Source organism: Chelonoidis abingdonii, chromosome 1, assembly GCF_003597395.2.
Source record: "Chelonoidis abingdonii isolate Lonesome George chromosome 1, CheloAbing_2.0, whole genome shotgun sequence".
NCBI lineage: Eukaryota > Metazoa > Chordata > Testudines > Testudinidae > Chelonoidis > Chelonoidis abingdonii.
The window spans coordinates 216,728,354-216,743,374 of record NC_133769.1 but is presented as its reverse complement, the minus strand read 5'-3'; the positions used below and the strand labels follow the sequence as shown (position 1 = coordinate 216,743,374).

General features: G+C 46.1%; 1 protein-coding gene across 3 annotated transcripts in view; it reads right to left on the bottom strand.

The window, feature by feature from the left end:
* The window catches only part of CFAP47 (cilia and flagella associated protein 47), a 761,390-nt gene extending 753,145 nt beyond the window's left edge, over positions 1–8,245 (bottom strand). For all 3 annotated transcript variants that reach the window (XM_032799255.2, XM_075059737.1, XM_075059740.1), the window contains exon 1: positions 8,087–8,245. In XM_032799255.2, the coding sequence (XP_032655146.1) occupies positions 8,087–8,245 (159 nt within the window). The remainder of the gene's footprint in view (positions 1–8,086) is intronic.
* Between the last annotated feature and the right edge of the window lie 6,776 nt (positions 8,246–15,021).

Here is a 15,021-nt window from a genome sequence, read left to right as displayed (position 1 = left end):
CGTAGGACTTGTGCTAGGGTCTTGTCTACCCCCAAATGCCCCCCAAAAAGATGACTATGAGCAAGACTTAATACAGCATTCTGATGTTTTTGAGGTACTAGGTATCTCCTGTACCTTCTGCCCCTGTAGTGGTGCAACCCGGTATAAGAGATTCTTCTTCATTATGAAGTAGGGTCCTGGTCCCTGGGTCTTCCCTTCCACGGGGACCCGATCTATTTCAGTCACCTCCTTCCTAATGTTGTCGTATCTTGGGTCTTCAGCCTGATCCCATCCAAAATTTCCTCTCCCGGGGCTAATCTGCCCAAGACCTAGGGGCCCAGTCTCTGTTGCCTCTACTGGTTCAGAAGCATTAGGGTGGGGGTCAGACTCGAGTGCTTCTCCCTCCTGGGTGGCCTCCTTTTCAGCTGCTCGGGTCCACCTACCTACGAGAGTGACCCTCTGGCTTTGTGTCAGTATTCAGGTTCCCAAGGCTTTAGCTGCCCTCCTTTCCCTTTTCGACTTTCTACCCTGTCTGGGACTGGAAAAAAAATCTGGGGATATTTCAGAGAGACTGGGGGTTGACAGTCTACTGTGGAGGCCTCACTAATTTCAGGGTTCCCCTTTTCCTCCAATCCTCCGACTGGGAGTAAGTTTCCAAACCCTGGGAAGTCCCTCCCTATGAGCACCGGGTATGGGAGTTTAGGGACTACACCTGCTGCTACTTCAGTAGTGTTCCCCTGAATCTCGAGTTTTACTGGGATGGTGGGGTAATAACCAATTGTCCCATGGACACATGTTATCCCCGTATGCTTAGCCCGCAGCAGCTGACCACACTTCACAAGCTTCCCTGAGACAAGCGTGATAGCACTCCTCGAATCAACCAGTGCCATGGTCTCTACCCCATTTAGCTTTACTGGTCTGGTGTACATATGTGGGGTTAGTTAGACCCCCACAAGATGGATTAGGGAGCATGGGTCTGCCCAGTTCCCCACGTTACACTGCATCAGCTCCTCAGCACTGGGACACTGTGCAGCTATATGTCCCCATTCCCCGCAGGCATAACATCTGTATGGAGCCCTAGGCATTCCCCGGTCTCTTGGTTTGGGCAATCTAACATCATGATCCTCTTCTCCCTCAGTGCTGGTCTGACTCTTTGTGGCTTCTGGTGAGCCTTCAGCCCCTCTCTTTTTTTCACCTTGGCTCTCCTGGTGCCCAGTCACCGAGCTCTAGGGCATGGTGCGGCTAGTTTAAGCCGAGGGTGCCTCCTCTTTAACTGGTCAGGTTCAGCTCCCTCACTTCTTCGCCTCTCTACCAGTGCAACAACCTCATCATAGGTGGAGGGTTCGTTCTGGCTCACCCAGGCACGAAGGTCTGGCAGTAGTCCGCTCAGTATCAGTCGAATGACCAGAACCTCTAGTATCTCTTCGGACTCCGGGAACTCCATTCGCAACCACTTTTTGTGCGAGAATGGATGAGGTCATACAGTTGGGATGGTGGGGTTTTGTTTCTGGCTACCTCCACTCGTGATACCGCTGGGCCCCGCACTGTGGTCGTTACCCCCGATCTGGCCAGGATCTCTGCTTCAGCTGGGGGTAGTCTGCTGCAGCCTCTTTCAGGCAGATCATAAAGCAACTCTGGGCCTCCCCACACAGGAATGGGCAGGATGCCAGACCACTGATCTCAAGGCAGGCCTCCCGTAGGGCTGTCCTGTCTCAAAGGCCAGAAGGTATGCTTCTACATCATCCTCCCACAATCATTTTCTGCAGACAATGGCTGGCCCGTTGATTGAGCCATCATGGCCACAGTTCAGCTCTGTAAGGGTCTTTACCTCAGTTTACCAGTTTCCCGCAACATAGCTCAGTCTTGAGAAGCCTGGTCCATCAGCAGGTGATTAGTCTCTTGCTGCAGCCCGCACTGCCTCCTGTTGGGCAGCTGCCTGGACATGGAGTAGCCTCCTGCTGGGCCACCATAGCTTGTATCAGTGCCCATAACTAAGTAGTCCATTGTGGTGAAAATAAAAAAAAAAAAAGGTTGTTTTTTTTTTTAAAAAAAAAATCACCCACCTTCTTCGTGCCGTGCTGTGCACACCCAAATCCCACTCTGACACAGCTGTGACAAAGTTCCTCCTCTACTCTGGTGGGTCCTGCGTTATTTTGGCAGATTTGCTCACCTCAGTGATCTTCCCCACAGTCTGGGTCAACTCCTCCTGTGTCTGATCAGGAGTTGGGAGGTTTGGGGAGCCCCTGCTCTGGTCACTCAGGGAACAGAAAACTACTCACCTAGTGACCAGTATATTTGCCCTCTACCAGACTCCTGTACCCCACTGATTTGGGTCTGTCACAATACATACATCTTTTTGTATCTGAAGTTATGAATATTGACTACATATATGTATTTCAAATGTAGTTACACTGAGATAACGCCCATTTGACAAGATGCTTTCAGTCTAGATCAGCGGTTCTCAAACTGTGGATTGGGACCCCAAATGGGTCATGACCTCATTTTAATGGGGAGTTGCTAGGGCCTGGAACCAAAGCCAAAGTCTGAGCCCCACCATCCGGGGCCAAAGCAGCTTCAACCCTGGGCGGCAGAGTAGGTTACAGGCCCCCTGCCTGGGGCTGATGCACTTGGGCTTTGGATTTGGTCCCCCCACCTGGGGTGATGGGGTTCCGGCTTCGGTCCCACTTCTGGGGTCGCGTAGTAATTTTTGTTATCAGAAGGGGGTCGTGGTGCAATGAAGTTTGAGAACCCTGGTCTAGATAGTGGGTTGGGAAGGGCCTCTTTAGCTCAACAGGCCATTACAAAAAAACAACAGGACTGAGAAGCTTATCTCCACCTGGTGATGAGCCTTCCTGAGAACACTCTAAAGAGCCTGTGAGTAATGGCTGCTATGTCTCTATAAAGGACACGTGATCAGACCACATGATGCTGGACTCCATCTTGGGATGTCAGTATTTTTTAAAAGACTGGTCTGGAAACCAAGCTTTGGAAAAAAAAAAAAAAAGGGGTGGGGCGTTCCCGTCCTATGCAAAACTTATATAAGGTGGAGAGTGACATCATCTGGTGTTCTTCACTCCTCATACAAGAAGACTCCTGGAAACACCTGAGGAACAAAAACTAAACTGTGGGAAGTGCTGGACCCAGGCTAAAGGAATTTCTAGCCTATAAATGAAACTCCTGAGGATTCCAAGCTGTAAAGCAAGTGCAGTTTGCCCCTTAAGAATCTGCAGCCTGCTTGTATTGTCTCTTAGGGTGAGAATCTGCTAATTCATATCCAATTTATTTACTATATTAAGCTTAGTTTGCATTTTTGTTTATTTGCTAGATAACCTGCTTTGATCTGTTTAATCACTTATAATCACTTAAAGCAAAAACAAGTTAGTTTTTATCTAAACCAGTGAGCTGAAGTGAAGTGTATGGGAATCTTCGCTCAAGGGGTAAAAGCTATTGCATGTTCCTCTCCACATTGAGGAAGGGGGTGAACTTTATGAGTTTATGCTGTACAGTTCCCTGTGCAGCACAAGACTGTATAATTTCGGGTTTATATTCCAGAGGGGGTGTGCGCCTGTGGAGCTGCACTAGCTGCAGCTTTCCTATTCCGGGGCTGGTCAGACAGCTTGCATGTAACTGCAGCTGGGTGTGTCCCTACCTATATGTATGCTGGTAAAAGTGTAGGCTGAAAGGCTTTGCAACTTGTCACAGCAGTACAGTGTGAAAGGGAGCCCAGGCTGGTGGATCAGGGGGCTCAGTGGTACACCGTTCTGGGTGGCATCTCAAGGGGAACCCGTCACACAAGCCTTGACTACACCATAGGTCGCACTTTGATATATGAACCACTGCAACAGCTGTGCTCCTCTGGGACAATGCAGATCACTACGCGCAGTACAACGCATATGAGAATTAAGGCAAATCATTTTCTGTTGAAGGGAGTTGGCTATGGAAGAATTTTCTAGAGGTGATCTGGCAAATCCAGAGTCTGAACATCTTCAAGAAGCATTAAAAAGCCGCCTTCTTTGAAAAAGCCTTTCATCTCTAAGTGATACTCACAGAATGAACACCACTTTTATTCCCAACCTCATCTCTCAAAAACAAAACTACCTCAAGCAGAGTTTCTGACTTTGTAAAGTGAGAAGTGCCAACGTTTCTATGAAATCCACTAGAGACTTCACTATTCTATAGATTTATGTGGAAGGTGCTCAGATACTATAGTTATGAGAGGCAGTATAAAACTTTAAGACAGCTAAATTGGAATACACTTTATCCATTTTGGCAGTCTTTGAATAGAACTGTCTTGGGCTTCTCTCTCCAAAAACCAGAAATCAACTAAATTTATTTATGGAACAGCTTTGATTCCAGTCACATAATAACTGAGTAGCCTGTGTAATCTGGCCTCCTCAGTAAATCAAGATGTTAGAGGAGTGAAGACTTGAAGCAAAATAAAATTGGTGAAAGTGGAATAGTATGAATACTCTATGGAAAAAATTAGACTATTGTACTGTTGTGAAAGATGATATAAGGAAAGCCAGCATTATGGATGTCACCAATTCTCCTAACTCAAGTGATGGTAACTAATTTTCAACGATGGGGTAGGTGCTCAGAATCACCGAAAAAAAATCAAAGGCCACTTATTTAAGTGCTTTAAATGCCTAAACATGGAGTTAGATACTTAATTTAGGCATCCACTATAGACAATGTTATCTGTAACCTCACAGAATGATGATGAAAAGATAAGTTACTCAAGAACTGAATAGACTACCCTGGCCCCATAACACTAGAGGAAACCATGTTAGCAGATGAAGGGGAGGGGAGGCTTGTAGTTAAGGTTGTGAAATAGAACACTGGATAACTAACTCAATTCCTGTTCTGCTTCAAACATACTGTGTGATCTTGGCCAAGTCACTTAATCTCTCTGACTCAGTTTTCCATCTGCAAAATGGTGATAACAGCACTTCCCTGACTCACGGTGGTGTTGTGAAGATAAATACCTTAATAACGGAGGTGTTTGGATACAATGGTGATGAGGAAGGATAAACAAATTAAACAGTTGATATACTGATGCAGTACCCATCCTCTCGCCAAAGAAAAGAGATCCAGGACATAAAGAAGAAAGAATGGGGAGCTTCTTTGAACAAAGCAACAGGTCTCTCAAGTCCCTACTGAAGCAAGTATGAATATTCAAGCTGAGTCCTGCCAAATTTTTTCAAGGACCTCGAGAAGCAAAGGAAAAAGATTGAAAACTGGGGGAAAGTGCAGGTATACATAAGCCCCACCACCCATTAAGAAAGAAAAACATTGTAACAGAACTTGAGTCCCTGCCTCCTCTGGAACACTACCTCACTTACATGGTTTTCATACCTGTGGCAAAGAGGTTTACATCTGGATGACACCATTTCTTGAAAGGAAAACAATTGGGAGAGGGGGAAATCAAACTCTCTACAGTAACTCCTCATTTAATATTGTCCCACTTCATGTTGTTTCAATGTTACATGCCTGCTCAATTAGGGAACATGCTCATTTAAAGTTGTGCAATGCTCCCTTATAACGTCATTTGGCTGCCTGCTTGCAAAATTCTGTGGAAAAGCAGCGACTTTACAAGGGAGCACTGCACAAGTTCCCCTTCTTTGCCAACCCCCCTCCCTCCCAGCGCTTCCCCCACTACCAAACAGCTTAGGACTTTCTGGTAGGGAGGGGGAGGAGCAGGGAAGTGCTGTGTCTCCACTTCTCTCCCTCCATCCCAGAAAATCCTAAATGCCACTAAACAGCTGTTTGACAGACCTTAGGATTTTGGGGGAGGGCGGAAGGATGTGGCATAATCCAGAGAGGAGATGGAGTGGGGGTGGGAAGAGGTGGGCCTGGAGTGGAGCAGAGACAGGAAGAGGTGGGCCTGGAGCATTCCCGGCAAAATCTGAGCCTGTTCTCCGGGGAAGCTGAGGCTGCTGCTGCAAAGGTGCTTCCTAGCATCCTTGCCTGCAGCAGGCTGTGCCTCTGTGGGGTAAGCCAGGGGCACGTCCCAACCACAGTACAGTACAGTACTGTACAGTATACAGTGTAATGCCTTTTGTCTACCCCAAGAAAATTTCCTTGGAACCTAACATCCTTCATTTACATTAAATCTTATGGGACAATTGGATTCGTTTAACATTGTTTCACTTAAAGTTGCATTTTTCAGGAACATAACTACAGCGTTAAGTGAGGAGTTACTGTACTTGAGTTATTTCACCCAGGAGAAGGTAAGCAGGATTCACCAGCAAAGATGAATTTGATATGCAACTCCCATAAGGGTCTCAAACGTGGAGGTTTCTTTTCCCCAAAAGCACTTCTAATGCTAACTGTGGATCTATCACTTAAAATCTAAATTCCCAATGTCCCATAGACACCACCGGGGCCACCTAGAGGATTCAGGGGGCCTGGGGCAAAGCAATTTTTGGGGCTCCTTCCATAAAAAAAAATGTGCAATACTATATTCTCCTGTGGGCCCCTGTGGGGCCCAGGGCAAATTGCCCCACTTTCTCCTCCACCCCTCCCCAGGCGGCCCTGGACACCATCTGCACTTTCTCAAGAGCAGCATATAAAGACCCCAAGAACTGCCTATATTTTCAGAATTGGTTCATCTTCCCGCAGTCATCCAGCTGAGGACTCATGGATTCTCATTAAGAGTCTCCCTTCTCCATGGACAACTTTATTCAGTTCCACAAGCTGCCAGTGCTCCCCCCAGTTGGGAGGCCTCCTTCTTTATGCCTGCAGCATCCAACCATGTGTATGAAGTGCATCCCACTGTTAGCTTTCCCTGGCACCTGCACCCACCCAGCTAGGAACAGCTTTGGCCAAGAGTTCCCATTTGTTCAAGAGTTGAGACAAACAAAAGGCCACTTTCTGGTACTTTCCCCCATGCATCTCCTCACAGGGCGCAGTGGGGGCTATGCCTCTGTATCTAGGGTCAAGTCCTGCCTACTGGCAGGAAGGAGGTAATACTGAGCAGCACCCACAGAAAGCGGAGACAGCGGCATCCATCTGCCTAATACAGCTCTTGGGGTCAGAGGCCCCACTTGTTACTATCACTAGTTATTTGTATTGCAGTAGCATCAGATCTCCCCCACACACCCATCAGAATTTGACACTTTGCTGATACTGAGCATGCTCATAAACATCTGCTGAAGCTGCTGCCCTGACTGTGCCCTTACTTCAGATTATCCTCTGCTCCTTGCTGTTCACTAGTGTTAAAAGGGACAAATCAGAGGAACCTAAGCCCCAGATCAATTTACAAACCAAGGAAGAAAGAGGAGCATGCGAAATGCTTATCTTGCATACGGGGCCCAATCTGGTAGGTGTGCTCAGAGGCTGCCTACTGGATTGGGTCCCATTCAAAATCTGGCTGGAGAAGGAGGTGGTGTCATCATGCACCTTGTAACTTCTAAATCAGTAGGTTAAAACACTTGGTGGGGATGTGGGAGAGCCAGGTTCAATCCCTCAGGCAGAATGGGACAAAGAATTTGAACAGAGGGTCCTCCTTAGAGTGCTCTAATCATGCTATTACAAATTACAAAGTGGGTACCTCCTTGTCTTTTGGCCGTGTTGTGTGTCTCTGAATAAACAGTTTAGGCACTTAAGGCACCTGACTCCAGGAGAGGGGTTCTCAGTCGTGGATCGCCAGGCAGAGCTAGGTGCCTACATGCAGCGGGGATTTAGGAACTGAACTCTGTGAGGGGATGGAGTTTAGCACACACCCCTCTGATTGCAATCTCCCAGAAGCTGTCTTTGGCAGCTGCCTGTCTAGTGAGCTGGTTTTTGTAGATGGGAGAAGGGGAAAGCCAGCAAATTGTGACATGTGTAGCACCCCACCCCCCTCCCCGTGCTGCCCTTGGACCAGACAATGGGGAAAGGCCAAGGTGGCCCATTGCATCAGGGAAGCAGTTTGCAACATTACACCCGGTACCCCGCGCGCAGTCCCCGGAGCCCGCCCCTGTCCATCCGGGCGGCCTGGCCGCAGGGAATGCGGGAACCCTCCCTGGGCAGCCCCGGCCCCCCCATGTCCCGGGGCTCGCTGGGCGGGAGTAGCCCAGCGCCGCGGGACACGTAGGGGGAGAGGACCCCGGGCCCCGCCTCTCACCTGGGCGCGGCGCGGCGGCAGCAGCTGGAGGCGGCGGCTCCCCGGCTGCAGGTTCTGGACGCTCAGCAGCGCCCGGTACCGGCCCCCGGGCACCGCGTCCACGAAGCGCAGCTCGGCCGGGCAGAGACGCAGCCCGGCCACGTCCCGCGGCCCCGCCATGGCCCCGCGCAGCGCCAGCGTCCCGGGCGCCTGGATACGCAGCCGGTAGCTAGGAAGAAGAAAGGAGTCGGCACCGCTTGGAAACGGTCGCCGGGCAACGAAAACAGAACCCTGATTGGAGGAGTTTATGAGCGGAACTTCCAATCCAACCAATAGGGCGAGAGGCTCCGAGGCTGTGGGCGGAGTCTATCTTGGCCCCGCCCCCTCGCTCTTTAGCCACAGAACTGGCCACAGGAGGCGCAGTTGTCCCCACCTGACGGAGTCCCGGGGCTCAGGGTTGGGGGTGCGGGGGCGTACCAGCCTTAAAGCCCAACCTCGCATGCACAGGCTGTGGGCGTGTGGCACATGGGCCCACTTGAGCTTGTGCTTCGGGAAGTGGGGAGGATTGCCTTCCCTTCCCTCCAGTTTTATCATTTCTTCCTTTCAGGGATGATGGATCTTGTGGGGAGTTTTGTATGAGACTTGATTCCTCCTTTGCCTCTTTGGGGGCAGCAGATGGGGTTTAAAATGTGACCCCAGTCAGAAAGATAACTCTAAAACACAGCATTAAGGGGTCCTGTGTTCATTGTCTCTCACTGCTATATCTCTAGCAAATGTCCCTCCTTTACAAGAAGAAAATTATTTTGTTTTTCTAACAGCTAGACCTGCAAATCCAACCTGAGATCTTAAAGTGAAGTTGGGTTATTTACATCTCCAATATCAGCCTCAGTCAGAGTCTGCAGGTGGAATTCAGTTAAGATCTCTGTTGTCATGCAAGATGCAAACCAGAGGAGAAACGAGCTCCCACAATTATTATGATTGTCTCTGCAAAACTGACTGAGTTAAAAAGCTTGTCTGAATTACATAGGAGCACATCCTATTCTGAAATGAAGTGGCATTTTTGCATCCTTTTTTGAGAGTAAAATCATAGTTTAAAGATGGAATGGAACAGTCTCTTCCTCTCTTTGGCCTCCTCTAGACTAAGATTGAAGGTTGTGATATTAGCATGTGTTAATATCACACCCTTAAATACAAGTCTAGAAAAAATGTTTGAAGATGGATTTGTTGCACAGGTGCCAACTTTCTAATGTGCCAGGGGGTGCTTGACCTCTGTCTCTGCCCCATGCCCCGCCCCACTCAACCCCTTCCTCCAAGGCCCCACTCCACTCTGCCTCTTCCCACTCCTGCTCTGCTCCCATCCTAGAGTGACCAGACAGCAAGTGTAAAAAATTGGGACGGAGTGGGGGGGTAATAGGAGCCTATATAAGAAAAAGACCCAAAAATAGGGACTGTCCCTATAAAACTGGGACATCTGGTAACACTATCAGACCTGTCTCTCCGCTTCCTGCCCTTGCCCGCCCCTTCTCCCCAGCGTGCCATGTCCTCACTCCTCCTTCTCCTTCCGAAAGCCTCCTGCACACCATGAAACAGCTGATCACAGCAAGCAGGAGGCACAGGAAGGAAGGGGGAGGTGTTGATTAGCAGGGCCTGCCAGCAGGCAGTAAACGCTGGGAGGCAGAAGGGGAGTTGATAGAGGGGCTGATAGCTGAGCACCCACCATTTTTTTCCCCTGGGTGTTCCAGCCCTGGAGCACCCATGGAGTTGGTGCCTATGATTTGTTGCATTTATTTCCAAGAGATTTACATTGTCATTGAGTGACACAGTTGTGACGTAGCAGTAGGGTGACGTATGTCCCGATTTTATAGGGACAGTCTTGATTTTGGGGTCTTTTTCTTATATAGGCTCTGTCATAAACAGACAGTAAAGGGTTAAGAAGTTCACCTAGCCTAGCTGACACCTGATCAGAGGAACCAATGGATGGACAAGATGTTTCAAGAGGAAAGAGGGAAGTTTTTCCTTTGTTCTGTTCATTAATTTCTGTGCCAGAGTGAAAAGATCAAGGAATCACCCAGGATAGTATTAGAGAAGGGATGAATTAGCTTATGTTTATTTCTTTTTGTGACTTTGTCTTTTTGCATTAGAGGGATAATCAAATTGAGTTTTCTTTTGTATAACTAAGGTTTTGCCTAGGGGAACATTCTCTGTGTTTTGAATCTGTTGTCTGTGAGAGTAGCTTGCATGCTAATCTCTCAGAGGTATTTCTTTTACCCCTTTTCCTTAATTAAAAGTCTTCTTTTTAAGAACCTGATTGATTTTTTCCTTTTTTAAGATCCAAGAGGTTAGGATCGATGTTCATCAGGAAATTGGTGGAGAAGTCTCTCAAGGTTACCCAGGGAAGGATTACAGTATTTGGGAGGGAGAGATTTTCTGGGGGAAGACAGAGTTTCCCAAATGACTCATAAACAGCTGTTTTAAACCATTTGGGTGGGGCTGCAACCAGATCTAAGCTGGTAATCAGGCTTAAGGGTTCTCATGCAGGTCCCCACATCTGTACCCTAAAGTTCAGAGTGGGGGTGAAACCTATGACAGGCTCCTATTACCCCCCACCTCCATCCTGATTTTTCACACTTGCTGTCTGGTCACTCTACACAGCAGCTCTATGCTAGAGGACTGTCTAGTTAGGTACCCAATGTGTGACATTTCTTAAAGGGACTTGAAAAGGAAAATAACATTGGGCTTGTGCCCTTTTTTGATTCTTTGTAATATACAAAAAGAGGCCTGAAACTTTTTCTTGATTGTTTTTTTTACACTGAAAATCCAGGTCTTGAATATTACAAATGGAGATCTAGTGAAATGATACTTGTTTGGATTTTTCTTCCTCTTTTTTATTTTTAGCCAATTAGTTCATTTTATCATCCATTTATGAATGTGTTATTTGGTGTTATGGTCAATTTAGATGCTATTTCATAAATAATCAATGTATGCTAAATAGATTTAAATTGTAGGATTATAGAAGTATAAGATTGACAAGTACTCAGGAGTGGTAAGTCGGTATTAGGCATATAAGTAAAGTAGGGCTGGAATGCAAGGCCTACAGGCGGAGGACTGTTAGATTTTAGTTTAGCCATACTACACCATAGTTGCTATTAAAACATGAAGTTTAGAGGATTTTCTAACTACAGCCCTTGAGCTGGGATCGCAGATATGTGGATAATATTTTTATTGTCTATTCTGTTTAAAAAGTGAGCAGTGCCTAGTGAATAGGTGACTTTTACACCTTTTATTAGGACTATTTAAGAATTCTTGACAAGAATGGCTGACCTAGGAATAACTCTGTGCCAGTAAGGACAAGATTACTATAAAAGATGTGTCAATAGGTGATACTACGGAAAACTGCAATGTATTGTCCAAGCCATGAGACACCTAATAGCAACATCATGGAATGTCCTGACTGCATGTTATATGTTGTATGTAGATGCTAATAAGAATAAGAGGAACTAAGAAACCACCTTTGAAAAATGGCATCCCAATATACACTGGGTGTGGAAGTAGAGATAAGGAAAAGAGAGTTGAAACGCTCAGGTATATGCATAAAGTGTTAGCTGTGGTCAGAACAACAATATAAAAGAGGTTGCCTGAGTGGGTAAAAGTGGGAAGACCCCAAGGGACAACCCCATGGGAAACCCCAGCAGGAACCATCCCTCTATTGATCATTGTCTGTTGTGAGGTCCATCGGACAGGGGCACCAGAATGGGGGGAGAGGTCGCAGGGGGCCTTGGCCTCACCACTCTTTACCAGCCATAAAGGCGATCGATGATGGAGAGGAGGCAGAGAGTAGAGAGCTGGGGATGAGGTCTTGGGGGGAAGAGGCAGCATGTGAACGGGGCCTCTGGGGAAGGGGTGGTGCGAGGCCAGGGCCTCAGGAAGAATGCATGGTGTGAGGGCGGAGCTTCAGGAGAATGGGCATTGTGGGGGAGGGGCCTCAGAGGAAATTGGCAGCACAGGGGTGAGGCCTCAGAGAGAATGGGCAGCACCTGAGCAGGGTCTTGCGGGGAAGGGGTGGCGTGAGGGTGAAGCCTCTGGGAGAAGGGGCAGCATGGGGGCAGGGCCATGGTTCGGGTGCCAGTGGCCCCTCCACTTTTAGGATGCTTCCACCACTCCTGCCTTCAGACCCTAGAATATCTTTGAGTTTGTGTGTATGACTACAGTCTTAGTCATTGTATGTTTTTTTGTAGGATTTTTGGATAATTGTAGCTTTACTTATTGCTTTAATAAAAATTGTAGTACAGATAAGACTTTGTACTTGGGAATGTATCTGTGGCCACTATCCTTGGTCTTTGTGTGTCCCTCCAAATTTGAGAAAAGCACCAGACATGATATTCACTCTGTTGAGCTTGAAACTGTAGCAGCAGGAGCTGAACCCATGGTAGTGTAATGCAAAATTACTACATTCAACTTAAATTAAAAAAAGGCTACAGATTCATTAAGAACAATATATTAACCTTGTTTCTTTCTGGCTACAGTGATCAGACTATTCCCTTGGCGGTAGCTCACAGTCACCCTTATCTTTAAATAAAGAGGTGTTGTATCTCACAGCAGTTTTGCCACACCATGCAAAACTGCATCTTCACATTAAAGGTGAGGAATGTTCCAATATGCTCCTTTTAATGCAAATTAAGGGCATTCTTACCACAGCTGGAAAAATTGTGCTTTCATGTCATGATTGTGGGCACCATGCTACCTTGTTGGAACCTTAAAAAAACTGAACATTATGGAATTGTTTGATCTTATATTTGTGTTCTTAATGTCTATTATTCATGTACATATTTGACACAAATAATGGGAGAACCAAACCAGGACTCTAATGACTACATTTATTGTTGAAAAGCCTTGTGATAAATGAAGTGGAGAGGGAGCTCCCTTTTATGGACACTCAGCCAGTCGGTTAACCCCCTTGTTGGCTGTTCTCTGCTTGCTTTACCTGTAAAGGGTTAACAAAGTCTCCCAGGTAAAGGAAAGGGAGTGGGCACCTGACCAAAAGAGCCAATGGGAAGGCTAGAACTTTTTTAAAGTGGGAAAAAAAGCTTTCTCATTGTCTCTTGGTTGAAGAGACAGGGGTAGCAGAAATGCTGTGTAAAGTTTGAACCAGGTATGAACAATTATCTTCCATACCTAGAAGGATTCATTGGGAGAAGGAATGTTTAGATAGATGCAATCAGGTTTATTTCTTTATTTTGGCTCGTGGATTTTCTCTGTGCTAAGCTCAGGTATTTTTGTCTTCTTTTGTAATGCTAAGCTGGACCCCAGGGAGTCATTCCTGGTGTTTAACCCCTTTTCAGTTGCTCTGTAAAATCTGGCAATAGCTTGATTTTCCAGATGTGTTTCCTTTCTTCGGGTTTTTAAAAAAGGCAAATTTTATTTTAAAAAAAGATTGGTTTTGTGTCTTTAAAGGTCTATGCATATGTTTTTCAATTAGCTGGTGACAACAGCTGGGTTTCCCTTTTGTTTGTTTTCTTTCTCAGCTTCCCAAGGGAGGAGTGGAAAAGCTGAGGGACCTCAGGGAAAACTTCCCAAGTGAGTTTTTCCAGGATTTGCAAGAGGCAGTTTAATACAAGCCTGGAGCGACCAATATTAATTTATAGAATCCTTGCGGGCCCCACCTTTTGCACTTGAAGTGCCAGAGTGGGGAATCAGCCTTGACAAGCTCAATGGCCCTGGGGTCTACAACTCTACACTAACATATCATTGTGTGTATTTACTCAGTGATGGAAGCCAGATGTGTTCATAAGACAAGGTGCTCCTGCTTGCTTTGCCTTCCTACTCTGCATGTAAGTGATTAAAAGATGAAATTGACAAGATTCCTGCTCCTAGCCAGATTTCTAACAAGATTATGGTCAATTTCACTTTACTGCTTCAATACAACTCAATAAAACAGATGGGGCAATGGGGGAAAGTAGCTAATGTTACACGCATACAAAACTTTAAGGCTAAACACAATTTCAATTAACCAAAAATGTGGAGCCTCAGACTTATTCACCCTCTGGAAATATGTGAAATCACTAAATTGGAGGCCCCAAAGTACTCACATTTTTATGGTGAATGTGAGGAGTTGCAGCCTAGATTGACAGATCTTCTTTAAAGGTAAACTGCATAGAACAAAAAGGGCACAAATATTTTTTAAAATGTGGGGTAGAAGTTCATTTTGTTTTTTACTTTATTTTTATATATTTTAGTGGGAGTGGAAGAGGAGAAAGCCTTTGGGGGTTTTGGAAGGAGGGGTGTTTGTTTTATTTTATTAACATTAGAAATTCAAGTCTTATCTATCCATCTGTAGAGGATGGAACAATGAATGGGAGTGATGACATCAAAAATGAAACCTGACCAATTGAAACGGGAAATGTTCTTTGGACAGACTGCTCAAAACTTTGTTTTTGGTAACTTACTGTATTAAATTTAAATGCATACAAATATCACTTTGTTAAAGATTTGCTACCTTTTCACTTTAGAACTGACAAAACTCCCACCCAAGCATTTGCTCCTCAAAGAAATTCTCCAGCAAAATCAGGGAACTGAAGACTGGATATTTCTAAGGTTAAAATCAAGCAAAGGGTGGGGTAAAAACCTTTTACAGAAATGAAGAGACTCATTAGGTTAAGAAAAGCCTCACATTGTTCACTGTCTGTAACATCAAGTCAAACTTTTGTGTGTGAAATTTTATTTAAAAATGCTTGTCCATTTTGCTTGTGTCATAAGCATAAATCCCAATTCTGAACCTTAGCGTCCAAAATGTGGGTGCCTAGCATAAATCCTCTAAGCTTAATTACCAGCTAGGATCTGATAGCGCTGCCACCAGCCAGATTTCCAGTCTCTGGCACCCTCTGGTCTCCCCAAACCTTCCCTGGGGGACCCCAAGACTCAGATGCCCTGAGTCTCAAAACAAAGGGAAATAACCCAAT